Below are 22,693 nucleotides of genomic sequence, written 5' to 3'. Positions count from 1 at the left end.
TGGCATCTTGTAAATACTGCTTCATAAAATTCTTTTATCCTTTCAGAATGTGGTCTCATTTTGAGACAGGCTGTTGCCAAAAGATTAAAACTGCAGCATATATATATTTTTCATAAATGCATAAATAACTTCAGGATTGTTCTGTCACTTTTATTTATATCTGAATATAATTTTACAGTGCTTTATCATTTTAATAAGAAACAACAGTTTGGCAGAATTCCCCTCTGAATCCCGAAACCTGCTGTCATTTTAAAAAACAAATCACCCAGTTTCAGATATAGCTTAGCCATTTTAACCATTTACAGGGTAATCCTATTTGTGTATACTGAGCAGGCAGCCCCATTGACTTCAATGGGTCTTGAGACTGGGGTGCTACTTCTTTATAAACATGCTTAGGATCAGACTGAAAACTCACTTTCCACATACTTTGAGCAGCAACCCCTGCAAAGAACACTCAGGATTTTTCTAGGCCGAAATGTCAATATTAATACTGTGATCAGATTCGGAGGTAGCAATCACAGTTCAGTAAACTATGGCTGCTGAGGCCAAGAATGAGCATCAGACCCATGCAATACTGTCTCCACCTTTACCTTTGTTTGCATACAAGAATAGTTTGAAAAGCCATAAATTTCCATTATATCCATACTAGAAAACTGTGGTTTAATTTAATCAGGATGTTCAATCCACTGAGCTGGAAGAGTGGATGTTCTATCTAGAGGGTGGGAAATGGAAAATATGTATGTTTCCCTTTTCTTCCTCGTAGAACATCCCTGGATAGTGCAGGGAGAGGATTTTGTTGACCTCATGACACACACATTCATCAATCCCCTCCCCTCCTGGATACTTACTAAGGCCTTTTATATTGCAGCCCCCACAATGTGGAATTTTGTCTGCTATCCCGGGAAATGTATCTGCCACTCCTTCACATCCTATTTTTCCCTTGTAATTGAAAATTGTAATCCTTAGGTAACCCTTTGATATATGTACTGCTGATTGAATTTTGTTTTTGTTATGATTCTAGTTGCTTGGTTGTATTACCCCCCCCCCCCCTTTTAACAATTATTGATTGTTATTTGTTTCATTGTTTTGTTTTAATTTCTGATGTTAGCTACCCTGGATACTTTATGGATAGAAATGTAAGAATGGGATCCTTTCATAGACAATTTCCCCCCGCTATGAGATGGAAAAACGAAAAGAACAATTCATTCCATATTAAGCTTCTTTAAAATTCCATTGTGTTCTCTGGAAGTAATTAACCAGAATCTCACCCCTTCCTTTTGAAATCATTGGGATTTAGGCAGCAAATCTAAACACTTTACTTGGGAATAAGCCCCATTAAATTCAACAGGAAATACTCCTTCCATGGGCCCATGCAAAAAGGTACAGCCTGACCTAATGTGAGAATTCATGATGACAAGGCCAGTTGCACCTCAGAGGGGACGGCATTCCACAGCCTGGGAGCTACCACGGAAAAGGCCTTCTCACACACTGACCCCTCGTGAACTTCACATGGCAGTGGAACTGCCAACAAGGCCTCCCCTACAAATCTCAGCACCTAGGCTAGTCTACATGGGAGGAGCTGCTGCTTCAGATATTCTGGGCCCTTAGTCACTTAGGGTTTTATATGTCAAAATAAGCCTCTTCAATTGGACTCAGAAGCGTAATGGCAACCAGCACAGGTCCTAAAGAAGCTACTCAGGCAATAATGTCTTCCTGCACCAACTGCAGCTTCTGGGCCACCTTCAAGGCCAGCCCCATACAGAGTGCATTACAATGGTTGACTGGTCACCAGAGCATGGATCACTTCAAGTCAAGCTATTTCATGTCATCCTTAGCAGGGAGCGGGGAGGCTCCATTTTGGGAACTGCACCAAAGCCCCTAACCACCTTAATTCCACCTTGAGGGTACAAACCAAACTTGACAACTACATTTCAGAATAAAAAAAGTATGTGCAGTAGATGAATTATCACGTGCATAGACCCTTCTGTCCTCCTCCCCTATTCCAAAAAGATGGATTTTTACCAGCATTACAAAGGTGGATGTATGAATTTCAACACATACACAAAAACTGGCTTTTATCCACTTGCAGAAACTAATACTTTAGTGTTCCAAATTCTGGAAGAATGATCTGGCCCCTTTCCCTGCCTGCTGAAGGTCTGTCATAAAGGAAAAAGACTGCAAACATCATCTATTTACATATGTTCCTGTGATGGGTGACCGCATGTCAGACACAAAGTAATATCTTTTCATTTGTCTGACAGCTGTGACAATGTGAATGAAGGAAGATTTAAAAACAAAAATCCTGAGGGAGGCGTGCTGAAGAAGTATTCTATTCCTCACACTTTAAAATGACATAAAATACAATCCAACCAGGCATTGGAATTAAGCACAATTATATCAGCAAGGAATCCTTTTATTTTTGAGGGGAGGGGAAGAACTCATCACTTTTTTTCTGAAGCCATTTGAGTCACACACACAACAATCTGAGAGAAGAGACGTTTGAGACAAAACAAGATCATTCATCATAGCTGGAGGGGAAGAAGAATTTTACAGCCAGCCTTAAAATTAATCCCAAATGAGGGAGTCTCCTTCCAACACGAACTGAAAATTGGCAGGTCACTTGCTCTGCAAAGGAACGGTTTTTGCCTGCACGTTTCGGAGGGCACTAAGACCCTGCGCGGGAGCAGCAGGACGAAGGCAAAGAAGACAATAATTTGTTCCATTGTAATGAGAACTGTGAGTGTTGGCAAGGGGCACTTTTTCACAGGGCCTGCCTTCTTCCACTAACGATTTTCAGTGCCTCCTGTTAGCCAACCCGGACAATTTGTTCAGTTATTGCAACGGTCAACGTATTTGATCTTGCGGGGGGGGGGAACCCCCTCTCCATCAACAGTTTAAATTAAGAGAGGGGGGGAATATGAAAGCAAAGTCCAACTCATCATCAGCCTATGCAGGAGCAGGAGGGGTTTGGGAGTCAGCTGTATGCAGGAAATCTCTCACATCCTGAGTTTCCGTGCTCGCTCTCTCGCTCTGTAACTGTATATTAATGGGGCTGTTCTCCAGCCCCAGCTGATGAAAGTTTCTCTCTCAGTCTAGGCTAAGATGTCCATGCGTCGCCATGCAGAGCGGCTACGCTCCCTTCCTCCTCAGCCCCCTGCCCAGCTCTTGCTCCTGCTGCTGCTCAGCCTCTTAATAGCACCACCATCCGGGGCTCAAGGTAAGTTGGAAATGCTTATATACGTAACATGCATGCATGCACCGCACATATATATATCTTCCTTGTAGCCAAAGCGGCCCTCCCAAGTTCTGTCAAACGTCCACGTTTTGCATTTCTTTTGTCCTGCAAGGAAGCCGCCCTTTCGGCACATTTTCTCTGCTGTATCTCCCCGGCACCTCTTCTTCTCCCCCCTTTATATTTTACCCCCGAGTTGGTCACACTGAACAGTCCTCCCCCTACCGCCCCGCTCTCCTTTTGTGTGACTGGTATATAGAAGGGAGCAGCGAGGAGCCGGCATTTCTCTTTCTCCGTCTCTCCGGGCGCTTCTGTCGGCGGCTCCTTCCAGCAGCCGGAGAGCCGAGCTGGGCGGGAGGCTTTTGGGCGGGGGTGGTGGCCGGGGGGACGCTCGCCTGGCGCGAAGGACGGAATTCCCGCCCGCCGGCGCCCGAACGCCTCCCATGAGCGCGAGCCCTTCCAGAGGCGGCGTTTCCCTCGGCGCAAAAGCGCGGGCTTTGCCGCTCCGTTTCGAAAATGGGCACAAGAGGCGCTGCTGCCGCTTCGCGCCGGTGTTGCCGTCAGTCACTTCACGCCAAAAGGGGTTTCCGAGAGGCCATCTCCCCCCCCCCCTCCCCAGGACTCCCACCCGCCTTCAACAGCTGTGTGGAAATGATAAATGTAACAGGTGAAACTCCCCGTCCACCGCCGCCACCATTGCAGTCCTGCATGCCTCGTGGACACCTGTTGAATGCCAGCCTGCCTGCTTGAGTGCTGTGAAAGGCAGAGGACGCCGAAGACGGGGCGGGGGGGGGGAGGGGAGAGAGAAGATCTGCTTCACTTTCAAAGGTTGATTTCAAGACAAATCACGGGTGAATCCTAGGAACACTGAAATGTCCCAGGAAGGGTTCTCAGGCAGGATTACCTTCAGCTAAAACTTTGAAAGGTAATTCTCGAATTCAGTGGCGATTCACTTTTCAGATAAGGCCATAGGAAGTGTGTGTTTGTAGCCCTAGTTGTATATGCGCTTGCAGAAGTTCCTTATTGTTGTAAATTAAGTGGTGTGCGAATATGGATTTCCGTACATAAATAACAGCCCATCCTGTTTTTGTCCCCCCTCCCAAATAAGCTTTTTGTTCTGTTTATTTTCTGATTTGATACCAATAAGTCACTGAAAAGCAACAACAGGGCTGTTTTTTCATTGGCATGCAACTTTTACACTACAGTTGTATGCACACTTTCATGAGAGGGACGTCGTTCTGAGTAAATGTGTAAAATTTTACTTTTACTCATGTTACTAGAAATAAGTGTGTTGACCTGTGTGCATGGTTGGGTGCCCCAAGAATAGAGACAAATATAAGTGAATCTGTAGCATGATAAAGTACACAGCCATCCTCACATAACACTGCCATCCTCCCCCAACCAGGTGCCCTCCAGGTGCTAATTTAGACTGCCATTCCCACCATCCTTCACCACAGGCCATGATGGCCAGGACTGAAGAGACTTGTAGTCTAAAACATCTGGAGGGCAGTGGATTGGAGAAAACTCTGCTAAACCATGGTTTGTTTGGCCCAAGTGGTAGGTAACATTTTTTGGCTTGATGCTCACATTGAGGGGTTGCTTTCTGTCCAAGGGCTACATACCAAACTAAGCACATTTAACACATGCAGTGTGTGTACAAATCCACATAGACTTAGTGGTGGAGTGGGGGAGATGCAGTTTACACATACAGTGGTACCTCGGGTTAAGAACTTAATTTGTTCTGGAGGTCCATTCTTAACCTGAAACTGTTCTTAACCTGAGGTACCACTTTAGCTAATGGGGCCTTCCGCTGCCGCCGCACGATTTTTGTTCTCATCCTGAAGCAAAGTTCTTAGGTACTATTTCTGGGTTAGCAGAGTCTGTAACATGAAGCGTCTGTAATCCAAGGTACCACTGTATATATATGTACACACATTCAGATTGCAGGGGTGGGAAGCAGACAAGATGAGCCTGCACACATGCACATTCACACAACAGATGTAGCGGGACAGACTCAGGAGCAGATAGAGCCACACAGAAAACTGGATTTTCATTCTCCAGGGTAGTGCTAGAGTAGGAGAGTCTCCTGTTCTAGCAGTTCCCTAGGGAGGAAGAAACAGAGCCACCTCTTACCTTTGAAAAGGTCCTTCCTATGGTATGGCACAATTGTCAGAAGTTATTTGACAGGAAGCATTAAGAAACATTTCTTCCTGTTTCATCAGCCTTCCAGAGATGTTCTAACAAATGCACTCACCTTTTAAGACTGGTGTGACAGAGAAAGAAGCTAAAAAGAGGTGACATCCCCATTCCCACATCAGCAGTGACCACAACAGTGGAGGCACAATGATGCCACCTGCTGGCTATTTTTTAATTTTCGGGGGGGGGGGAGGGGAAAGGTAACCAAATTATTTGGTGGTTGGCTGGGCTTCATGGGTCACCTAAAATCAGTTGGGGTGGGCAGTGGACTTGGACCATGGGTTAGCCACCCCTGGTTTAGTTAAAGTGAGGCTTGTTTGACTATCTGAACCCAGCCCAGTATATTAACTATGCTTTGTTTTCTGGAAACAAAGCACAATATGAGCAATGTTTTATTGTTGACATGAACCATGGCTTGTTTTAATGATGGTTTGGTGTCATGTCTGAACCCAGCAGCTGTGCTTAACCATGGTTTGTTTGATCAAACCACGCCAGGTGCTCAGCCTGCGGTGGAGGCAACTGAGGAAAAAACAAGTTTGGGTGAACAATACATGGCTTGTTCATTTGCTTGTTGTACTATAGCTTACTGTTGCATGTGAATGCAACCAGTGTTTGGAACCTTCCCCTTGGAATGCTTTCTCAGTATAATAGAGCTGCAGAGCTCTAATTCAGATTAAACAATGTAGTCCTATACATGTTAGAAGTAGCCCCCACTGAGTTCATTTACACTTATTTTCAGGGAGGCATGTACAGTATTGCAGTGTGCTAAAACTGGGCTTTTGCATGGAACACAACCTTCACCACCACCCAGAGGTGCCAACTGAAATAAGGCAAGCCCCAACGCTGGTGTGTTTTTGGCATTTGTTAAAATAACCTTGTTTGCCAAGCAGTTGCTGGTCAATGATACTTAGCTTGTAGTTTTCCTTGCTACTGTGGAGGTTGCTGTAGTCTTTTTTTAGTGTTGATTTTATTGAATTAGTTTTGTAATTGTGAACCAGCTTTCATTTAAAAAAAAAAGCAGCATAGGAGTGTTTTAAATAAATAAATAACGGGCTAATGATATGAGTTGATGAAGGCCATCTGTGACCCACCGTGCTGATAGATGCAAAACTTAAAGCGACGTTCTCTAGCTCTTGTCAAGCACACATGCTTGTGGGATTTGACTCACAGTATACCTCTGTACTGAATTATGCTGCTTCTAGGCTAAATACTTGGCACACAGGATCCATAATATGATCGGCATGGTATTTGTGTTAGTTTAAGGAGAAAAATTATACACCTGAGATATTAAAGCATAAAATGGGTTACTGTGAATGTAGGGTAGGCACTTCACAAAGCAATTTTATGAGTGCTTAACTGCCCAAGTGTTTATGTAATGAATTTAAATAGCTCTGAGAGAGTGTTTAAGAACTTAGATGAATAGCAAAAAAAACCACACACCCTATACTGCTTTTTGTAGGCAACTTATTCAGTCTCTCTTATATCGCATATCAGGTCTGTTTGTTTCTTTGGACTGCCCCATTCCCAATGTTATGTGTACTTTAAAGTCAAAGCCAGTTTTGGGTAATCTGTTAGGGTACTTGTCTCAGCTGCAATTATACAATAATTACAGTACAAATAATGTATTGAACTAAAACACAGAACATATAGAATTGCAGACAGATACTGATCTTGCCAGTTTGTCCCAGAACCAGATGGACCCAACAACAACTACAAATAAAAAACTGAGATAAACCCAAGCTTCTGTGTTTGAAACATTCCTCACTATTGAGGATGAGTTCTGCCTTAATTTTATTGAAATGACCTTCTGTAAGCCATGTTATAAAAATTTGTTTCATTCGATTTTATATTATGAAGCCCATTACATATGCGTTACCTATCTACATTCCATGCAACATGATTTGTTTAGTATGAAGTATCATAGAATTGTAGAGTTGGAAGGGGCTCCGGGGGTCATCTAGTCCAACCCCCTGTAATGCAGGAATCCTGCCCATAGCCTTCCCTGAATGATTGAAGCTTGCACTTAGTCACAGGCAAGCACATGGCCTAATTCATTGTTCATTCACATCTATGTGTACGGCAACAGACCTTCAAAATAGGAGATTTATGCGTTATTTTAAAGTATGCAAAAAAGCAAAGTTAGCCTTATAGGCCAGTAACAAAAAATCCAACCAAAACATCACAAAATAATTTGCAAGCTTTCAAATTCTCTATAATTCTTCACCAGCTAGATAAATAAACAGAATGGGGAAGGAAGGAGAGGGAAAAGAAGAAAGTTTGCTGACTGGTGCCAAAGCTATGGGGTGTGTATCTGGTCACAGTTATAATGTGAGAGGAGGTAGCAGACATCCAGACAAAGCTCTCTTAAGTGCTCTTCAGATATTAGGTTGCACCAAGGACTGCCAGGAAGAAGAAACCATCTCTAAAACCACAAAAACTAGAACTGACCCAGGGACTAGATCTGCCCCTTCCCACCTATCAAAGAACCTGTGTGCTTTTCCTGGTTGCCTGTGTGAATAGTTGCAGACTTCACAACTTGAAGTATTAGCAAACTTCCCTGCCCCTCCCCTGCCTATGGATTGTTTACCATCTAGCCCAGTGATGGCCAAACTTGGCCCTCCAGTTGTTTTGGGACTACAATTCCCATCATCCCTGACCCCTTGTCCTGTTAGCAAGGGATGATGGGAGTTGTAGTCCAAAAAATAACTGGAGGGCCAAGTTTGGCCATCACTAATCTAGCCCTATGGAGAGTTTGGGAGAACTTGGAAGGTTGCACGCCATTTTGCAATATTTTAAATCTTTGTTTTGTAATATACAACTGCAAGAAATAATGAAATGGTGGTAAACTAGGGAATTTGGAGTTCATCACATCTGATGTGATATGTGACCAGAGATTCAGAAAGTGTCAAGGTGAAAGTCGCTCAAATTGTCGCTCAAATTCGATTGTCTCCAAATTATACTGGCCTTTGGCTTTTGGTCCCTTGAAGGCTTCTTTATTGAAGCCTAGAGGTTTCTTTTTCTCCATCTCTAGGAGAGTCCTCAAATCAAATTGTTGGTTCCGCATTTCTGTACCTTGTCTCACTTGCTAGTCCTGATGGTACTACTGCCAGAAATTTATTTACAGTGGTACCTCGTGTTGCATAACCTCCAGGTTATGGAATCTTATGGTTATGGCCACGGCAAACCCAGACGTGTATACTTCCGGGGTTTTGCCGCATGCGCAGAAGCACTCTATCGCATTGTGCACGTGCACAGAAGCAGTGCCTCTAGTTACGGATTTTTCGGGATGCGCACGGCATCCAGAAACGAATTAAATTCGTAACCAGCGGTACCACTGTATCACCAGCGGTGCATTGATGACATATACTCTGAAGGAAGGGAGGCACTCTGATGTGTGGCAGGAAAGGGAGATGTCTGAATATTAAAGAGACAGGGGTCTGAGGTCGGCTGGAATAAGGCAATCCTATTTTGTGGATAGAATCCAATTTAGATTAAGGCAATTATAATTAGTTATATGCCCTTGGTTTGCAATGAACCAGTGTGGCTTTGAAAAATTTGGGACCAAACTGAGAGTAGATATTATTTTTGTAATGACTGAAAGTCAGTGTGGCATAGCAGTTTGGGTGCTGGACCCTAGACCTGGGAGTCTAGGGTTCGAATCCCCACTCAGCCATGAAGCTCATTGTGTTACCTTGGGCCAGTCACCATCCCTCAGCCTAACGAACCTCACAGGGTTGTTGAGAGGATAATATAGAGGGCAGGAGAGCAGCTACTTGAGCTCTTTGAAGGAAATGTCAGATATAGAAGCATAAATGAATGTCATATGATTGTAAAATATTGATAATAATTTGAGACAGAATACTAGGCACACTCACTAAGCCCTGTTTGATGCATTGAAACTTTCTTATAAGTAAACATGCATTGTTAGTCTGCAGTTCTATTCCTACTTTCTGGGAGTAAGGGCCATTGAATTCAATGGGGCTTACTTCTGGGTGGACTTGTATAGGATTGTGCTGTCAGCTATTTTCATAGCATGTCAAATTTACCATGCAAAATATTTAAAATATCTGCACTTTGTGTTTTTTTAAAAACCCATTAAGACTTTAGCTATCCTCTTCAGTGCTTCAAAAGCATGGTGCTATTAAAATGACTTCATTTCAGTGTCATTTCTGGCCCAGAACTTGAGTAAGAATGAGGATGACTTGAATTTACTGTTTGTGTATCTGAAAATACAGTACAATGAAACCATAGATTGGATAAACACATTTTTTCTTCTCCAAACTATATGATCTAATATGGCAACAAGTGGAATACTCCATGGCCTGTTAATTGTGCTGGCTGATAGCATACAGCAAGGCATACAGATCTGAATGTGGAACTTGGCAGAAATGCCGCTTGCATCTGTTGCCAGCAGTTACACAAAAGATTCTAATCAGGCACATATTTGAAACTTTTTCTGTTAGTGTCCTCAATTTGTTGTGGTGTATGTGTTTTTATATTTGTGTCCCTTTCAAAATATGAGCTGATTGAATGTAGCAAAATACCCCGCTTATGGCTGCTTATCTGTGAAAGATTAAATTACAATGCGAACGTCGCGCCATCTGAATGGTGATATGATGCAAAACACAAAAATATTGAATGAGTAATCCTCCAGCTCTTTGTCTTGACACTGCATTAAGTGAAATGAACATGCAAGCAGGCAGGAGCTGGAAGTATTTGAGTTGTTCTATTTATTACTAGCCGCAGATGCAAGGACTAATCCCTATGTATTAGTTCTCAAGGTGCTTTTTGGTAGAAACTGGGGGAAAAATATAAGCAGGAACACTGTTTTATCTTTGTAAAACTGATCAAAATGTGATGTTGGTCACATAATATAGTTACAAAATTTACAGTGGTATTGTGTCTATGACTTTTCATGCCATCTTTTGTTCTCATAGTTGTGAATTAAGCCCTTTGCTGCTTTTTTCACCAAGGTAACTCAAAGCAGTTTACTATACAGTGTTAGAAAATCAGATATATACGCTAGGCACCAAATGGCTCCTTAAACCAGGGTTACCATCGCCAAAATGGAATGTACATTATTTCCAGTAGTAGATGCATTTTTGCACACATTGCTTGACTAGAGAACTGCATTGCAAAATTTGGAGAAATGAAAGTTTTGAAGGATGTCTGTGTTTTGTTTCACATATAGTTTCAGAAAGTATGAGTTAGGTAGGTTCACCTTCACACGCGAATGGAACTGAATTTCTTTCCCATTTCTAATCACCAGCTGCTTACCTGGTTGCTTCATCTTATAGTAAAAAGCCCTTCAAATTTATCTTTATTTTGCCATTACATTTTGCCATTTCCCTTCTCAGGGCTCACCCACACTTCCTATTGTCCCTCTGCTTTCCCCTAGTGGGAAAACTGCTCTTAGCACTCAGTTGGAGCAAACAGCAACACAGGTTTTCTCCAGATTTATGTTTTCTCCTGTTTAGCACTAAGGAGTGGGTTTTCCATGGGAGCAAGGGGGGAACGGCTCAGACCCATGCCAAGAAAGTGTGGGTCAAGCCAATATACAAGAAATGAAAGGTTTATAGAGATACTATATTGATATATAAACCAGGTATTTTTAAAGATACAATCAGCTTTGAAATATTTGACTTAAATAAGTTCTGCTCTTTCACGCTGCACCAAACATATGCTTGAATGACTGATGGAGTCATATGGCTCCCAGAATGAAGCACTTTATTGTGTACAGAACTGCAGGCTTCCAAACGTTATACCACAGAAGCTGAAATAGTAAGAAGACCCAACTGTTAAGGAAGCATGTGCTACAATGGGTCCTATTATATTTATGAAAGGCTGTTTAATCCCTTCTCAGTATAGCAGTGTATTCAGCTAGCCAAGTAGTAAAATTAGCAGTTTTGAGATTATAAAATCATGGAATCATAAATCTGTAGAGTTGGAAGGAACCTCAAGGGTCATCTAGTCCAACCCCCAGCAATGCCGAAATCTCAGATAAAGGACCCATGACAGATGGCCATCCAACCTCTGTTTAAAAACCTCAAGGAAGGAAAGTCCACCACCTTCTGATGGAGTCCATTCCACTGTCAAACAGCTCTTACCTTCAAGGTTCTTCTTGATGTTTAGTTGGCATCTTCTTTCTTGTAACTTGAAGCCATAGGTTTAGGTCCTACACTTCACAACAGGAGAAAACAAGCTTGCTCCATCCTCCATGTGACAGCTTTTTAGATATTTGAAGATGGCTATCTTCTTCTATCCTCTCAATCTCAATCTCCTCTTATCCAGGCTAAACATACCCAACTCCCACAACCGTTCCTCATAAGGCTTGGGTTTCTAGACCCTTGATCATATTGGTTGCCCCCCTCTGCACACATTCAAGCTTGTCAATATCTTTGTTAGTGACAGCCAGAACTGGACATAGTACTCCATGTGTGGTCTGACCAAGGCAGAGCAGAGTGGAACTATTGCTTCCCTTGATCAGGGCACTATGCTTCTGTTGATGTAGCCTAGACTAGCATTAGCCTTTTTTTGCTGCTGCATCACACTGTTGCTTCATGTTACGTTTGTGGTCTACTAATACCTCTAGATCCTTTTCACACAGACTACATGCAAGTCAGGTGTCCCCATCTTATATTTGTGCAGCTGGTTCTTCCTGCCTAAGTGTACAACCTTACATTTGTTGCTGTTGAATTTTATTTTGTTAGTTTTGGCCCAGATCTCCTCCAATTTGTTAGGGTCATCTTAAATTCAAATTGTCTCTTCTGTGTCATTAGCTACGCCTCCCAGTTTGCTAATTTAATGAGCATCCCCTCAATTCCTATTCCAAGTCACTTATAAAGACATTGAACAACAACGGGCTCAGGACAGAACTTTGTGGGGCTCCATTTGTCACTGTTTTCCAGGATGACGAGGAACTATTAGTGAGCACTATTTGGGTTTGGTCAGTGAACCAGCTAAAAATCCACCTAAAAGCTACCTCATCCAGCCCACATTCTACCAGTTTCTCCACAATAATAGCATGGGGGACTTTGTCAGAAGCATTACTGAAATCAAAATACACCATGTCCACAGCTTTCCCCTGATCTGCCAAGCTTGCAACTCTATCAAAAAAAGAAATGAGATTCCTCCGGCATGACTTGTTTTTGAGAAACCCATACTGGGTCTTAGTAACCACAACATCCTTTTTAAAGTGCTCACAGAACAACCATTTAATTGTCTGTTCTATGTCCTTTCCTGGTGTTGATGTCAAGCTGATTAGTTGGTAATCACCTGGGTCTTCTTTTATCCCCCTTTTAAAGATGGGAATAACATTTGCCCACCTCCAGTCTACAGAGGCTGGAGATTACACCTGCAACCTCCTTTAGTACCCTTGGGAGAAGCTCATCAGGCCCTGGAGATCTGAATTAATATTGAAGGCATATTTTGTCTTGCAGGTTTTTTATCAGTACATTGTAGCTCAGAAGGAAGTGATTCACTGAAAAGGAAGTGATGACACTGAATATTTCTTTGAACTGCAATGTAGCAAAGTTTCTTTTAGCTGCTTAGCTAAAGGGGCAGTAATACTTGAAACTCATCCTTCTCATTCGAGTAGTTATGTCTTATGAATCTAAGCAATGCAAAAGATCAAATGGACATGCAACAAACCTCCATGTAGATTAGTTTGAAGCTGGCAGCCCTGTCAAGTTAGAGAGAGGATACATTTTGATTAGAAGCAGAAGGCACTGAATTAATTTCAGAAAAGCATGGAGTCATCTAGCTGCTGTTTTGTCCTCAGGCTCATCAAAGGCCTTAGCTGATCTTTAATGTTCTAAAAAAATGTTACATGACTATTAATTTTGTAGAGAAGAAAAATACATGATGTAAATGAACAAGATAAGCTGGAATTAAGATTAAAAAGAAAGAAAAAGAAGCAGCAGGATGTGCTGTTGAATAAATGTTTTGTGGAAGAAAGGGTACACTTTATTCCCTTTGTAGGATTCAGTAAGACTTGTACTGTATATACATAACACTGAATAAAAGGTAAAGGGACCCCTGACCATTAGGTCCAGTCGTGACCAACTCTGGGGTTGCGCGCTCATCTCACTCTATAGGCCGAGGGAGCCAGCGTTTGTCTGCAGACAGCTTCCAGGTCATGTGGCCAGCATGACTAAGCCGCTTCTGGCGAACCAGAGCAGCACACAGAAACGCCGTTTACCTTCCCGCCGAAGCGGTACCTATTTATCTACTTGCACTTTGACGTGCTTTCAAACTGCTAGGTTGGCAGGAGCAGGGACTGAGCAACAGGAGCTCACCCTGTTGCGCTGATTCGAACCGCTGACCTGATCAGCAAGTCCTAGGCTCTGTGGTTTAACCCACAGCGATAACACTGAATAGGACTTAACATTTTTAGCAGATCATTCTAGCTATTCTCAAAGACGCTATTTGATAGATACTCATTTTCTAAAAGCTGGAAGTACTGCCAGCATTGCAGCCCCTTTATCTTTGTAAACTTCTCTGCATGGATAACTTGTACAGATATTGGTTAGATTTTCAGAATGCCCGTTGAGGTCAGTAATGAATGGAATAGGGGTGAAGAAACCACAGCGTAGTCTAGATATGATGCAAACTGCATTTTTTGAGTGGTCTTTTGAAATTGTGGATATGGCTATATTACGTTGGGTCATACTGCTTGTGGAGTGCTTCTGGATTGTAAAGAGGTAGCTGTGGTCAGGAGTTAATGAGCTTTAGCTAATACACCAGCTGTCCTGCCTTCAGGAAAATGAGGAACCTGCTGATGACTTCTAAACTTAATGCTGATCCAGAATTTAGGAGCATAGCTCTTGGGAAGGGGTCATCTGCATAGAGTATCCACTTGACAAATGTATTCCTTTTTGTTGTAGAAAGTCTCTGCATGGCATATTATCTAGGAGATGTTGTAGTTCAATGATCAAATCTGCAAATCTAAGGTGGAAACATAGGCTTCATCTTTTTGTGTGTGGAAGCAAGCACTTAGAATGATCAAGGAAGCCGATGCCATCCTCTAATGTGGTCATCTGAGTATTTTCAGAGCCATGGTAAAGTAAAATAAAACAGAAATCACAAGCTTTATGTGGGTTTTCCATAAACTGAAAAAGTTGCCTATTGTTCTAGATGGGTATATTCTTTTTCAAATGCAAATGTCCTTGACTGCTATTCCCTTGTCAGTGTTTGATTGATAATTCTGCAGTGTAGATGGTATCCCCTTAACAACTGGGGACCGGTTTACCTGCAAGATCGCCCTACCCCATATATGCTCACTTGACCATTTCAATCTGTGAAACTCTAGCATTGTTACAGGTGCCATATAATGCTCCTTCTGAACATTTCTGTTTAGCCAAGCCTGTCCAGATATGTAGAATGTTGATGTGTGTTTTAATTGGGTTCTTTTTTTAGCTTATTTTTGAATTTAATTATTTTTGAATGTTCTAAATAGTCATTTTTACCTATTTTTACTGATAATTTCATTTTTTAAATTCTTTTTGTAAATTGCTTTGAGGTTTTTTAGACTCAAGTGGTGGAGAAATAAATAAAATCATGCTGCCCACATTTTCACCAAGCAGAATATTCTGACAGACTGATATTTTATTAATAATGTTAAATGTTTGTGATTATTAGATACATCTGTTTCTTTAGAGGGCAGCAAGTGTTAATTCCTCCACAATTTTCCATATTGTTTATCTCTTAACAAAGGCTTCTCTTTCCCTTTCTGTGAGTAAAAATAAAAATTCTTTTTCCTTGTTCTGTTTACTTCCATGGCAGCATTAAGTCTTTCCTTTCATGATGTTATGGAAGGAAAAGAAGTAATAATAAAAGCGTTGTAGTATATTGAAGATTGTTATCATTTGAGTTCATACTCCTCTGAAGGCTTGTGAGCTGAGAAGAATAAAATGTTTTCCGTCTATATCTGACCAATGATTGGTAGGAAGTATTTTCATTATGTTTGAGCAAAAAAATAAAGGGGTACTATATGATTGAAAGGAGCTACTTTCAGTGCACACTGAATTTTTTTTAAAAAAGGTTCACACTTAAGATTTTTATACGTCTTACTATAATAAAAACTTTAAAGCAATAAATAGCATTTCCTAAAAACTGAATAAAAATAGATAAAAACAAAATGCAACCATATTTCTTAAATAAAAGCTGAGCAGTGTGCAAAAATATTAATAAGTAAGAGTCAGGGACCAGGAAAGTCTGTATAAACTTAAGTTTTTAAGGAGCATTTAAAAGGAATTACTGTCTCTGCCTCACAAATTGCCTGAGAGAGGACATTGCACAGAGTGGGTGCAACCACCGAGAAGGCCCTCTTACTTATTGTCACCAAGTGATAAAGATCTTAAAGACACATGACATTAATGCCTTTGCTACATTTAAATGGGTTATAATTAAGAAATATTTGATTGAAAAAGGAAAATAAATGTACTGATTAAAAAAAGGATGAAAACCCAAAGCTTTAAAAGGCTCAGTAAGATGGGGAAAAGTCTGCCTTGCCACTTTCAATCTAATATAAAGCTTGTCATAAGCTATAATTTTAAATTATAATTATTAATTTAGGTAAAATTAGCTTGATCCTCAGCTGGTGCAACTGGGCTCTAACTGTGATTAATTCTCAATAGTACAGTGCTGGGCCATGTGTAAATTATTAGGGCATTGCCCCCCAAATCACAGTACCTTTTTGTAAATAAGTTGCAGTGATTGATGCACTGTTCACAGAGATGCCAACTAGTAATTGTGTAACAGCAGTGGGTTGGATCATGACCAATAACATTTTAAGGTTTCTAAGTTGCTGATTGATAACCTTTCTGTTGCTTTATCTGTCTTCATTTGTTCTGATTATGTGTTTTATTGTTGTGTGGTAGATTATTATATTGATTATTTTTTACCCTGTCCCAATATCAATAGATGAAGGTGGGGCTATAAATATTTAAAGAAAAAACAGAACCAGAGAGAACATATATTTGGTGGTTGTAGTGTTTATGCACTGAACTAAATGTAGGCAGACGTTTTGGAACACAGCCATATGAGTGAACATCCAGAAGCTTACTATCTTTTGTTTCGCCGTATGCTTACATCTCATTTCCTGTTTGTTTCTTACACAATGTAGGTTCTCCTATGTTTATAACAAGCTTTTCTGCCTTCCGTGTCTCAAACATAGAAAGGAATTAAGAATATACATTCGGCATTGTTTGAATTGTATAAGTTACTCTTCATTTCTTGTCTTGACCCTTTGACATCTATCTGCATCCCCCTTTTTTTTAGTAAGTTGTTGTGAATCCTGTTTTGATATCCTGTGTGATTCTGTCTAGCTGACACAACTTCCTTTGTGTCTCTTTAGGCAATTTACAGCCTATGTTTCATACTGGCATGCGTCCCTCTCTCATACAAATGCTATCTCTCTCTGAAATGTTTTGTCCATTTCCCCCTTTTCAAATAATTTATCAGTATAAGAACGCCCTATTTATGCGGTATGTTCCCCTGACTTTAGCAGTCTTTCGCACAGTTAACATTCTATATCTGAAAAGGTTTACAGGCTCAGTATAATTCTTCTATAGGAAGCCCAGTCCTACTTATTTGCAAACAGGAACATGGTTGTCTTACAGCTAAAACTGGATCTATTGTTACCTGATGAGGAAGCCAAAGCTGTCAGATTCTGCCCTAATTGTACGACAAAGCCTATATCCTGTTTTTGCTTCTAGATGCAGTTGGTTTAGAGATGTGCTCGTCTTCATGGCTGAATTAATGACCCATCAAATACTGCAAAGAAGGACCTGTATTTTATAATCAGCCTTACAGCTGATTATAGTGAAGCTATTATAGCAAGAGTGGTGAACCCATGGCCATTCAAATGTTGTTAGACTACAACACAGGTCCCCACCCATGAATTGAATACTTCTTGTATGTGGTTGCAGGAAGACAAAAAGGACCATTACTACTTAGTCATAATGGATCACCTAAGAAGAAGCCTCAAATGTAAAGCTAGTTTTTAAACATTGTTCTACACATATAGGCAGATGCAGTGCTATTTTTCTGGGGGGGAGGGGGAATTTGCCAGAATGCACCATGAATGACTCCCTTGTTCTCTTATAATGGCAATGCCACCCATCTGAAAGGTGCAGGAACTGAGATCTGGTGAGTTCTGGCTGGAAAGAAAGCCCTGGGCAGATGTAAAGATCCTCAGCACAGCGATTGCTCTATACCAAAGTAGGAACATCTAAATGGGCTGAGTGTCGGGATATTTTAATCTTTGTCTTCCCAATTCAGAGAGTAATGCATAGAGATAGAAAGAATGATTGCAGTACTCTGTGTGGTAAACGGTAGCACATGATGAGTGCACGATGTTATTTGCATAGTCTAACAACATCTGGAGGGTCTTTGGCACTTGACTGGTTGCTAGGCTTCTTGTCCCATGAACAAAAGCCCTCTATGGAATGGAATGAAATATGCCCAGCCCATCTTGGGACTGTACTGTGTTCATTTTAGAGAATGGTTAATAGTAATGTTGGAGAAATCTTAAATGGTCCAACTTCAGTTGATGCATACATGCTTTTAACCAGACATAGGCAAACTCGGCCCTCCAGATGTTTTGGGATTACAACTCCCATCATCCCTAGCTAACAGGACCAGTGATCAGGGATGATGGGAGTTGTAGTCCCAAAACATCTGGAGGGCTGAGTTTGCCTATGCCTGTTTTTAACCATTGCACAGCTGCCTGAAGAGCTCTGTAAAGTTTAAAATTCCACGTGCACCAAAAGAAAGTAAGATAACATTACCTAACTTCTAACTAAAGTTGGGCTGTATTGTTTCAGTTTTGTCATATATTTAGTATCATATATTTGGTTCTGTTGAAATCCTTCTATTTCTTCCCAGTCCTTCAGAGTTAAATGTTTTTACCAGCATTAGTAAATTAACATTGAAGCAAAGGTATCATTTGGTCTCCCAAGATTTCTATCTATCTTCTTCACACACACCCATTTATTAAGCGTTAATAAATGTTGCACATTAATAAAATCAGCACTGAAAAAAAATTGCAGAGAGAAATATTTTGCTTTTTAAGATAAAAGTTTATGAAGTTTTCCATGGAGGTTTAACATTTATGAATCTTGTTAAAGTAGTTGGTATAAAAATGAAGTCATTTAATTTTAAATACCGTAGTTGTGACTGCTCTAATAAGCTGAAAGGAATTCTGCACACACATTGACAAAATCTACTTTTTTCATATATATATATTTGTCAAGTTTCACTTTTTATTTTACCTGGACAATGATCCTTTCTTCCTGGAAGAATTCAGATGTTATTTTCAAGAATTTGCAGTTAAATATTAATTGCAGTTAAGTATTAATTAGTAGGCTAGTAGCATTTCCCCCCCTGACCCTTCTTTGATGACACTGTTTTGATTCCTCATGGTTGATACAAAACTGTGTAGATTTCATTTCATGCTACGCTTAGAAAAGTAATGCTATGCATGCTCAAGATGTGTGAAAGGTTCCCCCCCTTCCATAGCAGTATGAAAAAAATAGCAGTTTTAAATGGCCAAACTACTCCTTCCAATCTGCGTTGAAGGTTTAATTGGGTCAAGAAATAAAATGTGGCTTGGAGAGATTTGATGGTGATCATGCACTGATTTGATGGAGATAATCTGATTAAGCGTATGCTCTGTTCAGAGTCATTGGGTGGGACTACATTGCTCTCCAGGCATCCCAGTGCTGCATGTTGCTGGCATTACCAACAGAGGAAGGGGAGAGGCAGCAAGGGAGCTCAGAGAGGTGTGGGCACAGTGTGGTGTGAGCACACTCATGACACCAAACCCACTCTGTACCAAATAAACAGCTATCTGACTTTTAGAAGACATCTGAAGACAGCCCTGTTTCGGGAAGTTTTTTATGTTTGATGTTTTATTGTGTTTTTAATGCAGTCATACCTCGGGTTACAGACGTTTCAGGTTGCGTTTTTTCTGGTTACGGACCCGTTGAAACCCGGAAGTTCCGGAATGGGTTACTTCTGGGCTTTGGGGGTCGCGCATGCGCAGAAGCGCTAAATTGCAACCTGCGCGTGCGCAGATGCGCCACTGCAGGTTGCGAACATGCATCCTGCGCAGATCACATTTGCAACCCAAGTGTCCACTGTATTCTGCTGGGAGCTGCCCAGAGTGGCTGGGGAAACCCAGCCAGATGCGCGGGGTATAAACAATAAATGGTGATGATGTAGTAGCCTTGCCCCTCTAGGAATGATATGACATCTCCCTCACATTCAGGGACTCTTCAGTGGCATAGCTGTCTCACGCTGGACAGGCACCGTCATGTCTGCAATTCTGTTTAACGTTTATATGAAACCTTTGGGAGCAGTCATCAGGAAGCTTGGTGCACATTGTCATCAGTATGCTGATGATACCTGGCTCTTGTTTTCCCATTAAATCTGAGACAGGAGATGCTGTGCAGAAACTGAACCAGTGCCTGGATGCAGTTGTGTAGAGAATGAAGGGACAACAGATCGATGCCAAACTTATTTATTTATTTCATTAACGAATTGTTTCCTATCCTGAAACAGCTTGCAGTATCATCACATATATGAAACCTGTTAAAAACAATTGCACTTTTAAAGAACAATTTCAAAAGACAATTATAAATATAAAAACAGTTTTAAACAACAGCACATACGTAAAATCAATTCAGTCCCAAGATAAATACCAACTGAATCCTTCTAAGATAGACACACTGTGGGTAAATGGTTTCCTTGCCTGTTCTAGATAGGGTTACATTCCCTCTAAAGAAACAGGAATGCAGTTTAGGGTGCTCTTGAAACTATTTTCCTTGGGGGCTTCTGTGGTGAAGAGTGCCTTTCTCCAGCTGCACCCTTTCATAGCTAGGGATAATTTGGTCATTGTAATGTTTGTACATGTGGCTTCTCTTGCAACTGATCAAGGGACTGCAGATGGTGCAGAATGATTATAATCTGATACATGCTAGGAACTAAATCCACTGAACTCAGTAGGACTTACTTCTGAGTAAACATGCCCAGGATTGGTTTGCAGCCTTTTACGATCTCGCACTACATATAAATGGATCGTCTCATGGATTGTCATTACTAAAATACAGAGCTGAAGTTTGGCTGCAGTCCAACCAAGTTAAACACTTAAATCTCATTAGAATCCTGTTAAAATTTCTCTGACCTAGAAGTATGCAACTTTGACTGGACCAAGCCCATAGTGAGTAACTTGAGACCCATGGAGCTTTATTACATTTTAGAGCTGTTTCTCTGGCAGCTATAATTAGTATAATTAGGAGTAAGAAATAAAAGCCAGAAACCAGTTGCTTTTTTGACATAGCGCTAATAATCTGGCTCTGCAGTGCATACTGTGTTAGCTTGTATCTTCTCTTTTTGAGATGATTCTTTTGCTAATGTGCATCTAGAACACCTAGGGACTGTAAATACACTGCGACTTGCATGTTCCGGATAAAACATTTTGAAACTACTGAGATAATTGATAATTATGTCCATGGCAGGGGAAAAAACAAACTCAAATAGCTTGTAGCAATGGCACACGACTGTGGGGTTTTATTCAGAGAAGAATAAAATGTTAAAGATCTTAAACATATTTAGGGAAGCTAATACAAAGTCTTAAATAAAAATGGTTAAACCCTTTGTGCAAAATCAATGTGAAGATCCATGGGTGTAGCCAGGGTTTTTGTTGGGGGGCAGGACTTGTGGGGGGGCCCCCAGAACTGACATGATTGGTTCAGTTCATTATTTCTATTGTTTTACTTGATCTATGGGACGGCAGCTGCCTCCCTACCCGCTCCCCCCCCCCCCGGCTATGCTCATGTGAAGAGCTATATAACTGAGATGTAACCTTATTGTAGGCTAGCAGGTACTCTGGTAAAGGAAAAGAAAGAACATAAGAGGAAATTGCTATTTATTTATCTTTAGTGGTGTTGCCATACTAGGATGGTTTTGTTCTAATGTAACACTAAACAATGGTTTAACAGTAATGTGAATTAGCCAAGCTTTCTGCAGGCTCATGTAATTCCCTTTCTTTCCTTCTCCAGTGTAGCTGCAAGAGGAAATAAGACACACTTTAGATAAACCCCAGTTTAGCGTCATCTGAGTCCTAAACTATTGTTAATCTTAACTATGGTTACTGAAAACAGAGTGCCTATACAGCATGCAGTGAAGACCTCTGCCTTTTCGGCATTTACTCTAATAGCTTAGCCTCAGGGACCTTCTGAAAGGGTGCCAGGGACCACAGTCTTAAGAAGCAACTGGGTTGGTGTAAAATACCTTCCATTATCATTTTCCCTTCAATTTCAAGTTAATCTCTTTCTATTGCTTCTTCCACATGTGGAAACGATTTCTTTATCTACTTCCAAAGTGAAAACAACATTATATGGAACCAAAAAGCAGACCACATAAATGCTTACTTGTGTATCACATCTTTAAGTATTACATTGGTGTTTTACCTTTTCAGTTTATTTCATTTAGCAATATTTTGTATAGTATGTGCAATATGTTTGTTAACATTTTAAAAAAATCATTTTTTCCTCTAGGAGGGGATGCAAAGCACAAGCTGGAATTCTCTAGGCAATGGATTTCAAAGAACCAACCAGCGCACTATGAAATAATAGTCCCTTATCTCTTGAGTAGTGAAAAGTGGACACCATTAAAAAGCTCTTATTCCAAGGTATGTATTCATTTGGCTGTTTATTGTTATATAACCTCATAGAATATAGCCCATCTGCATGCAGGATTGCAGTGATAGCCTGCAATATTCTCTCTCTCTCTCTCTCTCTGTGTGTGTGTGTGTACAAACATATTACTATATGGAATCATACTCTTAAATTATTTAGAGTCCATAGAGAGAGATACCACATAATGTGACTCATCGTTTAGATTTTATCTCATGATGCTGATTCATTTTTGTTAGCTAGGGTTTTTGAAGATATGCGCTTCCCCCAACTTAAAAGACCATAAAGGCTCTTTTGTTATATTTTTCTCTGTCTGAATGTCTGTGGTTTAAAACAGAAATCTAAACTGCGTTATTTTGTTCTGTTACTTAATATAGCTATCAAAAAAGAAGTGATCAACAATGGATTAGTAGAATTAAACAGAAGCCCATTGAAAATAAGATAACTAGACTAACAAATCTCAACTTTTGCTTCCAATCTTTATTCAGTTGATTTTGCCAGTTGTAAAAGTCACATTGGCCAATTGTGACATTATAAAGGTTACCAGCTTTTCTGGTAGTACATT

At 40.7% G+C, this 22,693-nt stretch overlaps 1 protein-coding gene across 5 annotated transcripts in view; it reads left to right on the top strand.

Moving 5' to 3' along the window:
- The window catches only part of ADAM12 (ADAM metallopeptidase domain 12), a 189,768-nt gene that overhangs the window by 5,519 nt on the left and 161,556 nt on the right, over nt 1-22,693 (top strand). For 2 of the 5 annotated variants that reach the window (XM_083439608.1, XM_083439607.1), the window contains exons 1-2: nt 1,720-3,217; nt 21,991-22,124. In XM_083439608.1, coding sequence (XP_083295734.1) covers nt 3,103-3,217; nt 21,991-22,124 — 249 coding nt within the window. In that variant the 5' untranslated portion in view covers nt 1,720-3,102. Of the gene's footprint in view, nt 1-1,719; nt 3,900-21,990; nt 22,125-22,693 lie in introns of those variants that run through there. The other 3 variants (XM_083439604.1, XM_083439605.1, XM_083439606.1) reach the window with 3 other exon arrangements.

Source organism: Podarcis tiliguerta (assembly GCF_965153285.1).
Source record: "Podarcis tiliguerta genome assembly, chromosome: 5".
Taxonomy (NCBI): domain Eukaryota; kingdom Metazoa; phylum Chordata; class Lepidosauria; order Squamata; family Lacertidae; genus Podarcis; species Podarcis tiliguerta.
The sequence above is the reverse complement of the archived record's forward strand: the minus strand, read 5'-3'. Positions and strand labels throughout refer to the sequence as shown.